Source organism: Pteropus alecto, unplaced genomic scaffold (assembly GCF_000325575.1).
Source record: "Pteropus alecto unplaced genomic scaffold, ASM32557v1 scaffold135, whole genome shotgun sequence".
NCBI classification, from domain to species: Eukaryota; Metazoa; Chordata; class Mammalia; order Chiroptera; family Pteropodidae; genus Pteropus; species Pteropus alecto.
The window spans coordinates 4,807,943-4,825,610 of record NW_006438076.1 but is presented as its reverse complement, the minus strand read 5'-3'; the positions used below and the strand labels follow the sequence as shown (position 1 = coordinate 4,825,610).

At 60.7% G+C, this 17,668-nt stretch overlaps 2 protein-coding genes across 8 annotated transcripts; one reads left to right on the top strand and one right to left on the bottom strand.

Annotated features, from left to right (window-relative positions):
* Positions 1–6: 6 nt before the first annotated feature.
* Positions 7–14,814, top strand: ZDHHC8 (zinc finger DHHC-type containing 8). Of its 7 annotated transcripts, none has more exons than XM_025049187.1 (11): positions 7–125; positions 6,969–7,090; positions 7,264–7,421; positions 7,514–7,686; positions 7,874–7,976; positions 8,393–8,484; positions 8,654–8,795; positions 9,001–9,121; positions 9,194–9,303; positions 10,573–11,573; positions 14,499–14,814. In XM_025049187.1, the coding sequence occupies exons 1-11, from the start codon at positions 22–24 to the stop codon at positions 14,722–14,724; spliced, it is 2,352 nt and encodes a 783-aa protein (XP_024904955.1). In that variant the 5' UTR covers positions 7–21; the 3' UTR covers positions 14,725–14,814. The 7 variants fall into 7 exon arrangements, with proteins under 7 accessions (XP_024904955.1, XP_015447539.1, XP_006915291.1 ...); XM_015592053.1 differs by lacking the exon at positions 14,499–14,814 and adding an exon at positions 12,715–13,909 and having other exon boundaries at positions 7,264–7,337; XM_006915229.2 differs by lacking the exon at positions 14,499–14,814 and adding an exon at positions 12,715–13,909.
* Positions 14,815–16,148: 1,334 nt separating this feature from the next.
* CCDC188 (coiled-coil domain containing 188) lies at positions 16,149–17,259 on the bottom strand. Its single transcript, XM_015592005.1, has 6 exons — positions 17,245–17,259; positions 17,092–17,151; positions 16,915–16,979; positions 16,665–16,722; positions 16,426–16,475; positions 16,149–16,335 (listed from the first exon to the last, which is right to left on the bottom strand). The coding sequence occupies exons 1-6, from the start codon at positions 17,257–17,259 to the stop codon at positions 16,149–16,151; spliced, it is 435 nt and encodes a 144-aa protein (XP_015447491.1).
* Between the last annotated feature and the right edge of the window lie 409 nt (positions 17,260–17,668).

The window sequence follows — 17,668 nt, the reverse complement described above, 5'->3', positions numbered from 1 at the left end:
TGCGGCGGCGCGGCGCCCAGGATGCCCCGCAGCCCCGGGACGCGCATCAAACCCGCCAAGTACATCCCGGTGGCCACGGCCGCCGCGCTGTTGGTCGGCTCCAGCACCCTGTTCTTCGTGTTCACGTGAGTCCATCGCGTCGACGGGATTGCAGGGGGTTACAGCCTGGCCAGAAGGGGTAGGGACTAGGTACAGAGACTGGGTACAGCCGGGTGGGACTAGGGGCAGCGGCCGGTGGGCTGGGTAGGGCTGGCACCAGGGCTGTGGGCAACGTGAGTTCCCATCCTGAGACTCAGCTGAGGCTGAAGCCGTGAGTGTGCCTATCCTGGGGCACCATGGAGAGGTGAGTCCTGTGTGTGGGGACACTAGTGCCTTGTGGGTACCTAATGAGTGTGCCAGGCAGGCCCTGGGTGTGAGGCACTGGGCCTGGACAGGAGAGTGTGTGCAGTGGCTGCCCAGGGTGTGGCTGCAGCCCTCCCGTTCCCACAGGCTGCTGGAGGAGACATGAGCTGCCCAGAGCCACTAGCCCTCTCTGCAAGTTGCCAGAGGGAGGCTCTTGTGTCCCCTCCTGGCTGTAGTCCAAGTTGTTCCCCGCGTAGGTGTGGCCTGGCCAGTCTGCCACGTGCCTGCCCCACAGCCCCCAGAGACGCTGGCCTGGCAGTTACCCTCCACTCTTCCATGACCTCCTCTGGAAGGCCCAGTGATCACAGCTAGAGGGCCCAGGCCAGGCCACACCCAGGGACACTGGCCATGATGGGCAGTGAGACCCTTGAGGCAGAAAGCAGGCAAGATCTTGGATCCTGCAGCCTTAGCTTCTTCACCTGAGACACAGGCTAGCTCACCATTCAGAGTGGCAGGCTGACTACACAGCTCCATGATCATGGGGGTCCCCCAGGGCTCCTGGCATTAGTCATGTGGGTATGTGACCACCCCCTTCTACAAGTCCCAGGCTAAGATACCATCCAGATGACTAGAGCAAGGATCACTCAAACCTTACTGGGGACCTGAGGCCTCAGGGGTGGCTGAAGCCAGCTGGGCTTCTGGGTCAGCTGCTGAGTGTGAGTGAGCCTGGAGCAGGGTGGGCAGGGGCTGATTTGGCACCCTTTCACATTAATAAGAGCAAGGGTGGCTGCTGAGTGGATGGTGAGTGTGCACTGGGTGCCTGTGGAGGTGGGAGAGCACCCTACCTGGACTTCAGGGCCTGATAGGTGCCACAGGCTGCCAAGAGTGTGTTTAAAAAGGCCTGTGTGGATGGGCTTATTTCTGGCTTTGGTGAGCAGGCATGTTTTTGTCACTCAGATGCTGCTGGCTGTGGGGCAGAGAAGAGAGAGGCAGACAGGCAGCAGGCACAGGAAGAGGGGGAAGGCATCCTGCTGGGTCTTCTGGAGGGGTGGGGCCCAGCGCAGTCCTGGCTCTGGGGCCAGAGTGGGGTGCTTGGGGAGTTTTGGCCTCTACTTGCTCGTCTCAGTTTCTTACTCCTTAAATGCAATTCACTGTTTTTCCTCCTGACTTTAAAAGTAATAAAGGTTTTCTATCAAGAATTTGTCAAATGCAGGAAAAAATAACATAAAAAGAAATTGAAATTGACCCCACCCCAGAGGGCCCGTCCATCTCCTCTCCTCCTGGGCTCACCTGGCTGTGCTATAGCATTTAGGTGAGCTCTTTCCGGTGATTTCAGAGGGCCCTTACTGGGCTATCCTGTGAACTTGACCTGCCCCCAAGCGGTTGACTCTGAGGCTACCGCACCCTGTTGAGTGCCGGATCTTCCTTAATCTGTTCTTACAGCTGGGGGTCTGGGTTCAGGGACCTCAATGCTGGGAGGTGCAGGGTTCCCTTGGGGCGCCACAGACCTTGCCTGCATCCCGGAGCCCTTGTGTGGCCCAGGAGAAGGTGCTGTGTGTGTCCTTGTGGCAGGATAGGGGCCCAGGGTCACTAGCCAGGGTCTAGGTGCAGTGACCATTTAGCCAAGGGAGCCTTGCTTATTCCCCCGCAGTTTGGCCCCAAAGCCACATTCCTTGGGCTGAAGGGACCCTGGTCTGCCCCTGCCCTGGCTGCTGGGTTCCTAGAAGGGGCTGTGTGGGACGGGCCAGGCCCATTCATGCCAGCACAATGTACCGATTCTGGACAAGGAGGGGTCCAGGCAGTCCCTTTCTTGGAACTGTCCTCTTGTCATCCCAGTACTCAAGCTTCTGCCCCGTTTCTGGGCCAGGCCTTCTGCAGACTCAGACCTGTGCTGGGAGGGAGCGGCAACTCCTGTGCCCTCCTCCCGCCTTCAGGCCCACAGCTTTCTATCTTCTTTGCCTTTGTTTCTTGAACTTCATTGGCCCCCTCTCTGCACTCAGTAAACATGAATTGCCCTCTTGGGGGCAGGTCCACATAAGAAGCAACTCCTGGTATCATGCAGGATAGGGAGCCAGGGGCCTAGAGGACCAAAGACCCCTCCCTTGGACCAGCTCATTGAGGGTGCTGGGACCAGCAGGACATTCAGACGTGTTGCCAGGAGACTCTGGGGCGTGGGAAGGATGCCAAGAGGTGGGGGCATCCACCCTCTGAGAATGGGGTGTACACTGCAGGGCAGGTTCCCAGCAGTCCTCCTCCTCTAGGGTTCTTGGGGCGGTTGTGTTCTCCTGGGACCCAGAAGCCCTTCATACTGGCTCAGCGCCAAGCTGGGTCAGGCACTGGGGAAAAGACGTGGTTCAAGGGTCCCCAGGTCAAGCCTCTGCCTCTGCTCCTCCTTACTCTTTACAAAGCCACTTTGCAGAAGGACAAGGACCCTGTGAACATCAGAGAGCTGGCTGCATGGCAGAATACAACACTTAGGGCTGAGCCGGGCTGGGCTGTCTTGTCTCTGTCTGGGGCCAGTGGCCTGACTTCTGGGATGTTGGGCTGTTTCTCAGGATAGGCCTGAACCCTCCCCATGCTCAGAGGCTCAATCAGGAAACAAGGCTCAGCCTGGGACATTGGGAGGCCCAGCCAGTGGTGGGCCCAGGTAGACAGAGGTGCTGGCAGGGGCTGCATGGGAAGGTGGGAGAACTTGGTGTGAGCCCCCTCCAAGAACTCACTGCATGTGGCCTGGGGTAAACCCTGGCCCCCTGAGCCTCAGTTTTTCCCTTTGCTCAGAAGTCTATATGGTCAGATGGGTGGGTACACGTGGCCAGAGGCCCTGCCGGGCCTGATCAGGGCAGAATGGCCTCAGACCCTCTGGTCCTGGGTGCCTCTGTATGTGAGCACAAATGGTGTTAATGAAGAACCTAATTTAAGTGAAAATGTCTGAGTTAAAATTTTCCATTCCACATTTAGTTGTGGTGCGTGTGCTGCCCCTGCAGAACCCCTCACCCTCTGTGGGTAGTATCTCTCTGTCTGCCCAGGTGAGACTCAGGGCCTTGACACAGGTGGGGCCCAGGTAGTAGCATGTGACCCTGATGCTTGAGGGGCAGGGGCTGGCCAGGGTGTAGGGCTGGGAGCCTTAGCTGAGCCACCCTGCCCCAGGCCTGCCCTGGCCCAAAACATGGCTGTTGCCAGCAAGCAGTGGCTGCCACTGCACAGTGGGGCAAGCCTGTAGTGCAACATCTCCTGGGTGGAAGCAGAGTATCATTCCTGTGGGCTAAGGGGTCTTCCTGGAGCCTAGGAGGGACTCAAGGTAGACTGAGCAGTGCTGTCTGCCCTGCCTAAAGCTTGCATGTTCTCACTCATCTTCACACTTGCCCTGTCCACAGGGAGCAGAGGGGAGCCCAGAGAGATAGAAGGGTGGTGTGAAGTGGCTGAGTCTGGGATGGACGGGGCTGGGGTCAGTGGGAGGAGGGTCATATTTGCATGTCTGTGTTGTGTTCAGATTTCCATACAACTGTGTTTGTGCGAGCGTGCTTTTATAGTCATGTGTTTGCGTGTTCATGTAGGTGTACCAGTGTGTGCAAAAGTGTGCATATCTCTACATGCAGATGTTTGTACATGTATGTCTTGCATGTTGGTACAGGTTTGTGTGTGTTCATGCACACATGCCTTCTATGTGTGATTGTGCACATGTGTCTGTGTACATGCTTGTACAGTGCGCACACATGTATCCACACGTGTGTCTTAGACAGAACTTGTTTGTGTGTCTGTGCACATGCTTATATGGGCTTTTTCATGTTTTCCCCTTTAGTTCACATGTTTCCCCAGGTGGCTGAGTTCCAGGCCTTGGCAACGTTGGCCAGTGAGCCATTCCTCTTAGGCATGACCTGGGTCTGAGTCCCCCTTATGGCATGGCCTGGTGGTGAAGGCCACCTGGGGGAGGGTGGGGGGACAGGAATGCATGTAGTATCTGATCCTGGGTCTGAGTTAAGCCTGGGTGGCTGGAGATGGTGAGCGGAAGGGGCAGTGGCTCAGGTCCTAGTCTGAGGTCCTGCATCCCTCCTGAGCCTGCCCAACACCAGCTAAGACCCTGCCCTCCCCTCCCCAGGTATGCATGGCCCAGGCATGTGGGTAGCTCATGCCCACGCTGGACAGAGGCTGACCCACCACCTCAATCCAAGCACTGCTCCGTCACAGTGCAGATTTCCAAGCACACAGCTGCTGCCTCCCCAGCCCCAGGCATCTCACCCATGTTCAGTTCACGTAGCCTGGGGGTTCATCAAGGCTCAGAGGGGACAAAGCAGTACAGGCTGCCCAGGCCAGCAGGAGTTCTGGTCAGTGTGGGGGTGGGGGCTGCCTGTGGGGTTCAGTCCCTGCCAGCCTATGTAATGGTTCAACTCCTAGCTCAGATGCAGACTCACCCCAAGACCTTGGGTGTGTGTCAAACCTTCTATCTGCTCTTTGTCTGTAAGATGGGGAGGGCAGAAAGGGCCCCCAACATTGTGTAGGGCAGGTGAGTAGCGGGCCCTGCTTATTCACCAGCGAAACCTGGACAGAATGGTGGGCGGGGCCCACACTCTCGTCTCCCCCTGTGTGTCCTCCTATCTTCAGTGCCCACCTGCTTGTTGCACCCCATGTCTGTGCATCTCTCTGTCCTTAGCCGGCCCCAGTGCACCCTAGGTCTCCTCGGCCTCTTCCTTTTCCAGAACAGGGTGCCTCCACCGGCCCTTGAACTGCGCAGGTGCATTAGGGCCTGAGTTTGCTTTAATGCTCTCCTGTCACTGTCTTAAAATTCTTCATATTGTTTAAATAAGTGGTCTGCATTTTGCACAGATTATGTGGCCAGCCCTTCCCAGAAGACACCATGGGGAGCTGGTTTGTACTGCTTGAGAGGGGTCTGAGGTGCCCTACCTCTCCCTGGGTCCTGGGTGTGCCTGGAAAGCCTGTCCCCACTAGCATTTGGGCCTGTGCCTCCACCCCTGCCTTGTTGGGCAAACCATGACTCGGGCCTACTGTCACCTTGCTGAATGGGATTGAATTAGGGGCCACAGACACATATTAAGCACTGTCGGTATGCCAGGCTTCAGCACGCAGGGATGGGGAGCATGGAAGGCACCCACTGGTGGATATTCCAGGCCATCTGGGGTGGCAGAGGAAGACCCTCCTAACAGAGGGAACCCTGTCCTCAGGCCATGAATTCACCTCCAAGGCGGGTCCTGGAGAAGAGGAAGGGGTAACTCGGGCTCTGGGCACCAAGCGTGCTGCCGTGGGAAGGGAATCTTTAAATAGCCTCTTGCTTTCCACTAAAAATAGCAAAGTTCTGCTGCCATGGAGGTGGTTGCTGGGGTGGCAGGGATGGCTCCCGGCCAAGGCAGGCGTGGGTGCGCCAGTGTAGCTAGCCTGTGCTGGGTGACGGGCAGGACCTGGGGTACTGCTTACCCTGCTGGTGTCCATAATGTCCTGCCTCATGGTCAGGGCTGCTGTGGGAGATCCCCACCGGCCCCCCCAACTCCACGGTGTACCTCAGTACTGGGAAGGGAGCAAACACCCTGAATGCCCCTGCTTGTCACAGACATGTGCGAGTTGGGGAACCTGAGGTTAGAGGTGCTTTGTGGGAGCCAAGCAGATGGACTCAGGGACCTGTCACAGGGTCAGGGCAGGGGACTGTAGGCCCTGTGCTAGTGGGTCTTTACAGAGGGGGCTCTGTTCAGATCCCTGGAGGGCTGAGGATGAAACTCTCTGTGGCGGAGCACCCAGGGAGGTCTGTGTGACTCTTACCAGGTGCCAGGAGTCTGGAAAGCCTTCCTGGGAAAGAGGTGTGCAGCCAAGTGCTGAGGAGTAGTGAGAGATGGCGAAGGGGTGGGGGCGTCATGCTTTTCTAGAGTCTCCAACTGTTCTGCACTGCCATGTGGAGAGCAAGGTGACCAACTAAAAAGAGGGGGCCGCCTGCCTAGGTGGGGATGTGCTCAGTGGCCAGGAGGAGGGGTGCCGCCCACTCTGCATTTACTTACTGAGAATTGAGGCTCCTCACAACCCAGAATTTCCATGTTTAGGGAGCCCCACTGGGTTGAGAATAGGTCTGGGTGAGGACTGGGAGTGGCCCAAGCTGCCTGGTGGGTCACTGGCCTCTGTCTATCATGGCATGTGTTAGAATGGGCTCATTTTCCTCCTGGGCTCCTGGCTCCATTCTGTCCCCCCAACATAGGTAAGCCCAGGGAAGATGCCGGGTGGGGTGGAGGACATGAGTGGGCTCTGGCCACCCCTCCTCAATGGTGCCATCCCAGGCCTATGGGCCTCTCTGAGCCTCAGTTTGCTCAACTGTGAGTTGAATTCCCAGCTGCCACCTGGGGGCTTGCTGGGGTCAGAGTTGGCACATGGTGTCCGAGCACTGTGAACTAAGCGCACAGTGCTTAGTTCACAAAGCACTGTGGCTGAGCAAAGGAGCAGCAGGCCGATGGGCAGGGGGTCTCCCAGAGGGCCCATGGCAGCAGTGGCCTTGCTAACTGCCATGCTGAGTACTGATGGTGGCCTTGAAGCCCTGCACATGCATGAACATGCCTAATTCCTCTGCTCCCGAGTCCCCTCCTCACCCACCCACCGCACCATCAAACCCAGCTGTGCTCTGCTATCCAACACAGGTGCCCATGGTTGACACGAGCTGTGTCCCCAGCTGTTCCCGTATACAATGGCATCATCTTCCTCTTTGTGCTGGCCAACTTCAGCATGGCTACCTTCATGGACCCTGGCATCTTCCCCCGAGGTAGGGCCCTGTACTGGGGCAGATCATCTGCTCACTTTTGCTAGAGTGTGAGTGGCTAACACGGGAGAGTCTTGGGTGGTGGGGTCCTGGTGGGTGGGCTGGCAGAGATCAGTTAGGAGTTTTTCTGCCCGCAAAGTCACTTTCCTTCTGCCCTCCTTGGTCCTGGCCCACAGCGGATGAGGACGAGGATAAGGAGGATGATTTCCGGGCCCCGCTGTACAAGAATGTGGATGTGCGGGGCATCCAGGTCCGTATGAAGTGGTGTGCCACCTGCCACTTCTACCGCCCGCCGCGCTGCTCCCACTGCAGTGTCTGCGACAACTGTGTAGAGGTGACTGCCCCACCACCCCATCCACCCTACTTCCCCTTGTGTCCCTGCCCCACCCTGCCTGCCGTGTGCCCTGATGCGTTGCTCCTGCCCAGGACTTTGACCACCACTGCCCCTGGGTCAACAACTGCATCGGACGCCGCAACTACCGCTACTTCTTCCTGTTCCTGCTGTCGCTCAGTGCGCACATGGTGGGCGTCGTCGCCTTCGGCCTGGTCTACGTGCTGAACCATGCTGAGGGACTGGGAGCTGCCCACACCACCATCACGTATCCTTGGCCAGACCACAGAGGCCTTGTGGGCTGGGGCACATTTCACAGGGGAAACCAAGGTTCAGAGGGGCAGGTCAGCTACCTGGGAATCCCCACAGGGTGGGTTGCTCTCCCTGGGTGGGTAATTTGTCCACAGGCACCTGTTCCATGTCTTCACCCACAGCCATTGGCCTTAACGGGCCAGCATGGCTGTCATGTGTGTGGCTGGCCTCTTCTTCATCCCTGTCATCGGCCTTACCGGTTTCCACGTGGTGCTGGTCACTCGGGGGCGCACTACCAATGAACAGGTGCAGACCCTGGGTAGGGCCACACAGTGATGAGGATGAGGTGTCCTTGGTTCTGAGAGGGCCAAGGCTTCCCAGGGCCCTGTGTGTGTGTGTTGGGGGGGGGGGCAGGGGGTCAGAGCAGGGCTACAGGGACCCTCAGCCAAGGTAGCCTGTGAAACTGTGGTGGGGGAGGCTCTGGTTCTGGATACCCCAGTGGGGCTTGGGGTGTGGGGCTGTGCCACTACAGCCACCAGTGACTCAAGGCCCAGACATTCCACAGCTCCCTGCAGGGACAGGCTGGGGTGACCTGGGTGGGGGTACCCCTGGGCTGACCTTACCTAACCCATCTGGAATGCCAGCTGTCTCTGCCTGTCCCTCTGCCCACCTTGGCCTAGACCCTGGGTGGTCAGGCTGGCTGAAGGGTCTTGTGTCCACAGGTGACAGGGAAGTTCCGTGGGGGCGTGAACCCCTTCACTCGAGGCTGCTATGGGAATGTGGAGCATGTGCTGTGTAGCCCCCTGGCTCCTCGGTGAGGCCTGGGTGGGTTGTTGAGGGGGCCTCTGCTGGGTTCTGGGTGGGCAGCTGTGGATCCTAACCCTGGTCCACTTCTGCCCTTGGCAGGTGGGGCTGGCCCTGCCCTTGAAGTCTGTGTTCAGGCTGGGTTGCCCTGGCCACTGACCTCTCTGACTCTGATGCAGGTATGTAGTGGAGCCACCTCGGCTGCCACTTGCTGCTCGCCTGAAGCCGCCCTTCCTTCGACCTGAGCTCCTGGAGAGAGCTGCCCCACTCAAGGTCAAGCTTAGTGACAACGGACTAAAGGCCAGCCTGGGCCGTAGCAAGGTGGGGGCCCCGGGGTGGGTAGGGGATGGGGTGTCAGACCCTTGGAGGTGGGAAACAGCTAAGTTGGAGGGGCGTAGAGAACTGGAAGGGGGGATTGGGTGGATTCTGAGGAAGGGTCTAGGTCCCAGGGCCCTAGGAAGGAGTCTCCAGTTAAGCCTTGCCCCTGGCCTGCACCCTATCCACCACTGACCATGCCCCATCCCAGTCCAAGGGCAACCTGGACCAGCTGGATGAGAAGCCACTGGACCTGGGGCCACCGCTGCCCCCCAAGGTGGAGGCTGGCACGTTCAGCAGTGACCGGCAGACCCCACGCCCGGGCAGTGCTGGTGAGGTGGGGCCAGCCAAATGGGGGAGGGACATGGGCTGACCCCAGCCTGACCATGGTCCATCTCCCTCAGAGAGCGCCTTGTCAGCACAGAGGACCAGCCCCCCAACACCCGCCATGTATAAGTTCCGGCCCACCTTTACCACGGGTCCCAAGGCGCCCTTCTGTGGGCCAGGCGAGAAGGTGAGGAAGCCTGGCCCCGCCCCAGAGACCCCACCCCCAGAGGCCTCACTGGGTTATAGAGGGTGCCAGCAGGACCCCACCCTGCAGGGACCCCAGCTGAGGGTGGTGGAGGGGAGCAGGGCAGCGTGCCCAGGGAGAGGCTGGCACAGGCAATTCAGGCCTCTTCTCCCTTGGTCAGCACTGCCCGCTGGCCCAGTAGGCGGCTGCCCCCAGGAGTAGTGTGTGCCCGGATGCCTGGAATTCCACCATTAGTCACTCCATAAGGCCCATGGGAAGGCTTTAGAAGAATCCGAGATTGTTTGAGAAAGCGCATTTATTTCCCTGAGTTGTATAAGCACTCTACGCTCACTGTGAAACAATCAGAAGCCCTGGACAGCCTCATGAATTCCCAGGGATTCCCCATGTGTGCCCGGGCTGCCAACCCTCCTTCATGGCCACCCAAGAGGCAGCCCTGTGGCTGGACCAGCACACCTAGACCAGCCCCCCAACTCCCACCCCAGAAAGCCCCTCCCGTCAGAACCAATGCCATGCCTGACCCTGCTTGGGGCCCACTGGTCTGGGCAGTGAATCTGAGCCTCCCTGGCCAGTGTCCAGTGGCTCTTAGAGGTAAGAGGACAAGGCTTTGGGTACCTTGGCCCAGTCACCTCCTTCCTGGGATTTTCCTGGATCCCATGGAGGATCTGGGGTTTGTCAAGTGCCCTGAGGCCACGTTTCCCCAGCCATGCTCCCTCTGGGTTTTGAGGCTCTTGTCTCCAGCCCAAGCCTGTACGCCTCAAATCATGGAGACTCAAAGAGGCCCCTCTTCCCTATCATGGTGACTGTCCCCTAGGCTGGATGGGCTCCATGGATACTGCTCTGGGTGTCTGCAGCAGCCGGCTATGGCCTTGTAGCACCCTGACCCACAGGGGTGGGGTACCTGGGAGAGGGCCTGGTCACTGTGTGGTTATTATGTCTCCTCAAGGTTCAGCTCCCGAGGCTGCCCCTCTGCCCTGCCCCCCGCCGGGAGTATGAGCTAGAGCATACCCTTCCTGAGGAGACACTGTTCGGGTGCCACTGCTCTGTTCTACCCTGCCCCCACTTCCTTTTGTGGTAGACAAGGAACAGGTGGTGTGGTCAGGGTATAGAGAACTTCTGGGGACAGCTTGTTGGTTACACCTGCCACTACCTTGATGGCACCAGGACTGTGGCCTCCATGTGGGCACAGAGCACCTGGTGGCTGGGTAGGGCGTGGTGGGAGGGCAGTGGCAGACGTGTACCCTCTCCCCACAGGTTCCGGGCCCTGACTCCCTGACGCTGGGGGAGGACAGCATCCACAGCTTGGACTTCACGTCTGAGCCCAGCCTGGACCTCCCTGACTATACACCCAGTGGCCTGCACACAGCCTGCCCTCCGTCCCCACCCCTCAGCGCCTCCGACACCTTCTCAGGGGCCTTGCGCTCCCTGAGCCTCAAGGCTGCAAGCCGGCGGGGTGGGGACCACATGGCCCTGCAGCCCCTGCACTCTGAGGGTGGGCCCCCAACACCCCATCGGGGCATCTTTGCCCCCCATGCATTGCCCAACCGCAATGGCAGCCTGTCCTATGACAGCCTGCTTACCCCTGGCTTGCCCGGCGGCCACGCGTGCCCAGCCCATCCCTCGGCCAGCGTGGCCAGCTATCGCTCACCGTACCTGCACCCTGGGGCGGTGGGTGACCCACCACGGCCTCCGCCCCGGAGCTTCAGCCCTGTGCTGGGCCCCCGGCCCAGGGAGCCCTCACCCGTGCGCTATGACAACCTGTCCAGGACCATCATGGCCTCCATCCAGGAGCGCAAGGATAGGGAGGAGCGTGAGCGGCTGCTGCGCTCTCAGGCCGACTCGCTCTTTGGCGACTCAGGCGTCTATGACGCACCAAGCTCCTACAGCCTGCAGCAGGCCACCGTGCTATCCGAGGGCCCCCGTGGCCCTGTGCTACGCTACGGCTCCAGAGATGACCTGGTGGCCGGGCCTGGCTTCGGAGGCGCCCGCAACCCTGCGCTGCAGACATCTCTGTCCTCGCTGTCGAGTGTTGTTAGCCGGGTGCCTCGGACCTCCTCCTCCTCCCTCCAGGCAGACCTGGCCAACAACAACGCCCCAGGGCCCCGGCCAGGCAGTGGCTCGCACAGGTCTCCCCTGCGCCAGGGCCCACCCTCCCCCCCCAGCACGCCCCGCTCGCCCTCCTACATGGGCCCCAAGGCCATCGCCTTCATCCACACGGACCTCCCGGAACCACCGCCCTCACTGGCTTTGCAGAGGTGGGTGCTGGGGGTGCTTCGGGCTTCCCTGAGCAAGGCAGGCATCCGGCCGCCTGTTGGCCTCTTGGCTGAGCACGCGTGGGTTGTCCAGGAGGCCTATGGCCACCTGTGGGGTGGGCCTCCCCTGACTTGGAGCCTCCTGTCACTTGAAGGGTTGCCGAGCTCCAAGGATGCTGTGGCACATCTCAGGGCATGGGAGGATTTGCATATTGAGCCAAGTGCTCCACATTTTCTCCCAGCCAGCACAGACCCATGAGTGGGGGATCCCAAGGCTTCTTCCTCAGGAGATGGTACCACTGTCCCTGCCCAGGAGGCTGAGTCCAGAGGACATCACTCCACAGCACAGTGTGCTGCCCTGGTTGGGGCACACAGCCCCTGGAAGCAGGGATTTCCCTGCTCAGAGATGAGGAAACCAGGGCTGGAGGGGCAGGCTGGTCCCAGGCCCTAAGTGGGTGGATAACTGAGGATGCCATGCTGACTTACCTGGCAGGTGAGGTCCAAGTACAAGAACTGAGCACCTGCTAAATGCAGGTCTTGTGCTGGGCTCAGGAGCATCGTCAGGGCATCACTCCAGCTACCTTGAGTGAAGGGCTCCATCAGGAGGTTGCTGCTGTGGGCAGCAGAGGCCCAGCAGATGGCAGCTACACAGAGAGGCAGGGAGGCAGCCGAGGGAGGGAGGGGCTCCTGCACTCTTGACTGTTTGGGCAGCTAGGTCATTGCTGGGCAGGCCGTGGGACAGGACGATGGTCCCTGTTTTTCATAAGAAGGAATAGGGAAGGGGCTACAGTCACCCCTGGGGTCTCCAGCCTAGGGCACCAAGATGGACAGGGCTGGGGGTTCTTCTGGCTGGTGTCCACCTGGCCTCCCTGTGCTTGTGGAATGTGCTAGTGGGAGGGACCAAGGGACCTGGGGGGTTATGACAGCCATTCTGACGTCTGCCTGTCTGTCCTGTGACAGCACAGCCCTCCCCCTGCAGGCTGTGTACCAGCACCCATTTCCTGGGTGGGACCTTTTGAGCTCAAAGGAAGGGGCCATCCAGGGCTCCGTCTGTATCATCTGTCCTGTTACCTCCACTGGCCTCTGTCCTGCCATGGTCCCGTGTTCACCGTATGTGTGCATGTATGTGCTTGTTTTGATGCAGGGACCACCCTCAGCTGAAGACCCCCCCAAGTAAGCTTAACGGGCAGTCCCCGGGCCTGGCCCGCCTAGGGCCTGCCGCTGGCCCCCCAGGGCCCTCCACGAGCCCTGCCCGGCACACACTCGTTAAGAAGGTGTCCGGTGTGGGTGGGACCACGTACGAGATCTCGGTGTGAGGACTGACTGCCACCCATCCGCCATGGCACCACAGGGACCAGGACCCCCCAGCGGCTGCCCCCCTTCCCAACTACTCTGCCACAGCAGAGGAGGCCCAGGCCTGGTGTGGACGCATCAGAAGGAGAGAGAACCACGCCTCCACAAGTCAGTCTCTCATCCTCCGCCTGTCCATCCACTTATCTGATCACCAGGGCGCAGCCGGGCCAAGGGCCGCTGGCTGCAGGATGTGTCAGTGCCCCAGCTTCCACGGGTCGAGGCCTTGAGGGGGCACCCGAGGTGGTCACCAGGCCAGCCTCCACCCACTCCCCTTACAGATGGGTCACTGTGGCCCAGAGATGGACAGAGAGGCCTGGGCCCCTGGCTGTCTTCTGGACCGAGGGCCTGCTGCCTGGCTGCTCCTGACCCGCTGCCTTTCAGGGACCTGCTGGAAGCTTTTGGCTTGGCGAGGCTGATTCTTCTGCAGGGAGTCCAGCCCTGGCCCACAGGCACCCAGCACTGGGGCTGCTCTGGGTTATGACAGACAGGTGGACAGACAGACAGACAGACAGACCGCCAGCTGTGGGTGGGGTCCTGGCTCCATGTGTCCCGTCCGGCCCAGCTGGTGGGCATGTCCCTGTGTCTGCGCTGAGCTGCCATGCCATGTCCCATGTGTTAAAGCTCGGGCCCCCGCTGCCCCCACTGCCGGGAAACTCGCTGTCATTGAAGCCTTAACCTCTGCTTTATGCTCTTGTGGGAGGTGATGGGGGCAGGTGGGACAGGCACAGGCCGGACGCTGCCACAGGGGCCTCTGAGACCCGGAGTCCCTTCCCTGCCAAACGAGATTCCCCACCCCAAGGCATGCAGAGTCGGGCCTGCCAGAGCCTTGGCACCTGCATGGGAAGCACAGGGGGAGGGGTCCAAGTTCTGCCTGGCGCCAGGGACCCGAGAGTAAGCACACAGCAGCGTCCGCTTGCGTTGTGTCTGTTTTATGTTTTTATATCTACATCTATATATCTATAATTTTATTAAAAAAAGAAAAAGAATCATTTTTATCCTTTCCTTGAGCAAGGCCATGGCTGTTGCTGCAACTCAGGGGCTCTGGGGTGGGGTCAGAGCCGCTCAGGCTCGGGAGAGGTGGTGGCCAGTGGCACGAGGTCGGACGTTCCGTGCAGGCAATTCCACTGACTTAGGCCGAGTTGGGGGCCTGGGAGGCAGGGGCTGGCCCACGGGTCTTTAGCTGATGATCATGCAGCTCCCTTGGGTCTGCGTCATCCCTGGCAGTAGCAGGGCGTTTGGAGAAAGGCTGGGGCTGCAGGGGCCCCCAGGAACCCAAGGACTTAGGGACCATGGAGTAGGGGGTACATTATGGGGCCACCCGCTGGCTGTGGGCCCCGTGGGGGCTGTCGCGATGTCCTGCAGCTTTACTTACTGAACCAGCCCCCTCTTCTGCCTGTTAAAAGTCGGGGGTGGAAGCATCAGGAATGCACACGTTTTTTGGGCTGAGACAGCTGGATAGAGATTGGAGGACTGGGACGGGCTGGCTCCAGGGCCTTGGACCCCGCACTGGGCAGCTGTACCCCATGCTGACCTCCACCTTTCTGCTTCTCTCTCATGGGACGCTGCGGCCCGCAGGGGGCGGATCGGCACTTGCAGCCGTGGATGGGGGTGGCGTGGCCCACCCAGGGTGCCCCCCGGCCTGCACCTGTGCCACCTTGGCCTCCCTGAGGACCACCCTCCGTTGAGGGTCCCCTGGAGCTCAGCGGCTGGGGTGCCCCCCCGAGGGGCTGTGTGCCGCCTACACTTAGCGGCCTCTAGCCTTTTCCCCAGACTCTCGGGGCCTGAGCGGGACACCAAGTAGGCATCTGTGGGGCCCGGGACAACCCAACCCAGGAAGACAGTCCAGGAGGCCAGGCTGCTATGAACCCTGGGGTGTGGGCTGGAGGACCCCTCTCTACCAGCCATACTTGCACTGACTCCCAGCCCGCCGGGGCCTGTGATCCTGTGTCCACCCACCTCAGGAAGTCCCCATCTGCTGCAGGGAGTCCAATACCCCAAGCAGGGGCCCCGGAGCTGCTAAGACCAGCATGGCTTCCCAGGGTGTCACGCCATCACCCCACCTTCCTGCCTGACCGAGCACTTTAGATGCCACTTTCTCCCCAGGGAATCCAGGCCTCTGCGGTTGGGCTGGGATGGGAGACTCAGGTTGCCCCTGCAGGTCACTGCACTCCCCCGCTCCCCAAACCCAGCATATGAACAGATAGATGCCTTAACCTCTTGGAGCCACCAGCCCATTGAGCTGTCCAGGCCCCGCCAGGGTAGGGAGAGACCTGGCCGCCCAGGGTGGTTCGCCGGCTCTGCCCGGGCCTTGCCCAGGCAGTCTTCACTCCTTCACTCTGAGATGTCCGCTTGGGGAGCTCTAGGCCCTGCTGCCCACAGCCCTGCATTCTCCAGCCAGTTGGGCCTGGCCACCCCCAGCAGCTCTCTTTCTCCCATTTGGGGGTGAACAAGCCACAAAGCTATTCTCTATGTTCTAAAAGGTATTCCTTGCCCCAATTTAATATCCTAAATAAAAGTTTTGGTGTTTACCTCCATGGCTCTGTACACCAACATGGTCCCCTCTCCTCCGAGCCTTGGGACAATGCTGGGAGGCTGGACTGGACAGGGACTCGGGATGGGGAGGGATGTGAGTGGGGGGTGAGGGTGGGGAAGGGCGGGGATGGTGGCCAGGTGGGTGTGGGGAGGGTAAGGTGGTCTGCCAGATGGAGACAGTGTGTTATGTGAGGGGTATGAGGCCAGAGGGTCAGCAGATTTGGGATGAGAACATGACCCCTGACGAGGGAAGAAGCCTGAGGATCCCCGGTTCTCACTGTCAGTGGGTACTATCCCATGACACCTGCTCAGAGCCCTCCTGGTTAGCTGGGACAGGCTGGGGGCTTTTCGTGGAGGGGCTGCCATCCAGTGGGCTGACGGGGCATGAGGGCCAAGGTGGGGTTGCCATCCCAAAGGACCGCCCCCCACCCCCACTGCGAGATCAGCCTTAGGATGCAGCAAAGACTTCTGCCCCATTTCCATGGAAACAAGCTCACACACTGTGTGTGTCACCACTATATGTCCAGCCGCAGGCCCAGCCCTCAGGATAGACCCCGCCTCCACCCTTCTCCGTGGCTCCTGGCAGGAAAGGTGCTCGGCAGTGCCGTGGATAGGGGCAGGCGCGGCCGCTGGGCACCTGGGGCCACGTTGGCCGCCTGGCTTCCTCCTCGCTGGGGCCGCTGGGCCTCCGGCCTAGAAGGGCAGGAAGTCGTCCACCTCGAGGCGCAGGAACGGGCCCAGCAGGGCCCGGAGCTTCCAGACAGCGGCGCGGCTCAGCAGGGGCGGCACCAGCCCCTCGAAGGGTGCAGGGTCCACCACGTACACGTATGCGGCGGTGCAGGCCAGCAGGGCGCCCAGCAGCAGCCTCAGGGCCAGCAGCCTGCGGGCGGTGGTGGTCAGGGGGCGGGGGGTGCCCTCGGGACGGTCCCGGGGGACTGGGCTCTGCCCGCATGCTCTCGCAGCCACCTACCAGAGCTGGCTTTTGAGACCCTCGGAACATTCCAGCTGTGGCCTTGCCTTCTGTGGGGGAGGGGTGGGTCAGAGCCTGCCCCGGGCAGGTGTCCTGGCTCTGCACGTTCCAGCTCCCCCTGCCTAGGACCGGTCACCTGGCTCCTGGTGGGGCTCCCGCCCTGGGGCCTCCTTCACTAAAGTCTGCCTCTTCCCTCCCCACGTAGGGCCTGGGAGACTGGGAGAGGGGTAGAGGCTTACCGCTTCGCATGCTGTCTGCTGCTCCTTCCTGGCCTGGGTGCGGCACTGGGCGCGATCCCTGGGGGGAGGGTGACACAGTCAGGGCCACAGGAAGGAGGTGACCAGCTCCCTGCCCCAGCCCAGCACCACTTCTGGTCTGGTGCCACGGAACTGGGGCGGGATTAGGGATTGGTATGCCCCATTTTGACCAGGACATCCGCCCCATCCCAGCTCAGCCAGCCAGACCCCCAAACCTGACCCCGAACATCACCCCAGAATCTCCAGCTGAATGTCTTCCATCTGGTCTAGCACTCCCCGTATGTCCTTCTTGAGGTTCTGGGAGGCAAAGGAGGTAAAGGGTCCTCCACCCCGACTGGCCTGCTCCCCACTCCCTAACTCCACCGAGTTCCTGCCTCCCCCTTTTCAATATTGCCCTTCTAGGACCTACCAGGAGCCCAGTGGCCTGGTTGTTCAGGGCCGTGTGCACCTCGGCAACACCGTCCCACACCTGATGGGGGGAAGGCTGGGTCATGCCTAGGAAATATGCCCCACCACAAGGGTCCCCTAGAGGCTCCCCCACCCCAGGCAGATGGGCATCCACCTCGGTAATGGCCATCTTCTTCCTCTCGAAGGACAATCGGATCTGCTGCAGCTCGTTCTGGGAGAGGGGCAGAGTGTGGGCATGGGCAGGGCCAGGGGCTGGTCACCTCCTCCCTCCTCCATCCACCTGGGACTGCTACACGAAGGACCCCTGCCCCGCAAGCCCCGGCCCGGCTCTGGGTGCCCACCTGGGACTGCTGCACGAAGGACTCTTCCCCCTGGCACACCTCCTGCCGTAGAAGCTGCAAAGGTGCCCTGTCCTCCAGTGGCCGGGTACCGACCTGCTCAGGGGACTGCGGAAGGGCCCCTGGGTCAGTCCCAAGGTGATGGGCAGCATCGTTGGTCCTGGACTACTTGGGAGGGGGCGTGGGGGGTGTGGTGCGTGAAGTCGCAGGGTCATTCCTGACAGCCGCCTGAGGTCTTGC

What these genes read in the sequence shown, in the direction of transcription:
- ZDHHC8 (XM_025049187.1), top strand. Translation starts at nt 22, where the DNA reads ATGCCCCGCAGCCCCGGGACGCGCATCAAACCCGCCAAGTACATCCCG. An exon ending in TCTGCGACAACTGTGTAGAG is followed by an intron (nt 7,422 to 7,513) that starts GTGACTGCCCCA and finishes GCTCCTGCCCAG; the next exon opens with GACTTTGACCACCACTGCCC. An exon ending in CCCACGCCCGGGCAGTGCTG is followed by an intron (nt 9,122 to 9,193) that starts GTGAGGTGGGGC and finishes CATCTCCCTCAG; the next exon opens with AGAGCGCCTTGTCAGCACAG.
- CCDC188 (XM_015592005.1), bottom strand. An exon ending in ACCAGGCCACTGGGCTCCTG is followed by an intron (nt 16,980 to 17,091) that starts GTAGGTCCTAGA and finishes TTTGCCTCCCAG; the next exon opens with AACCTCAAGAAGGACATACG. An exon ending in ATTCAGCTGGAGATTCTGGG is followed by an intron (nt 16,723 to 16,914) that starts GTGATGTTCGGG and finishes CCCTCCCCCCAG; the next exon opens with GGATCGCGCCCAGTGCCGCA.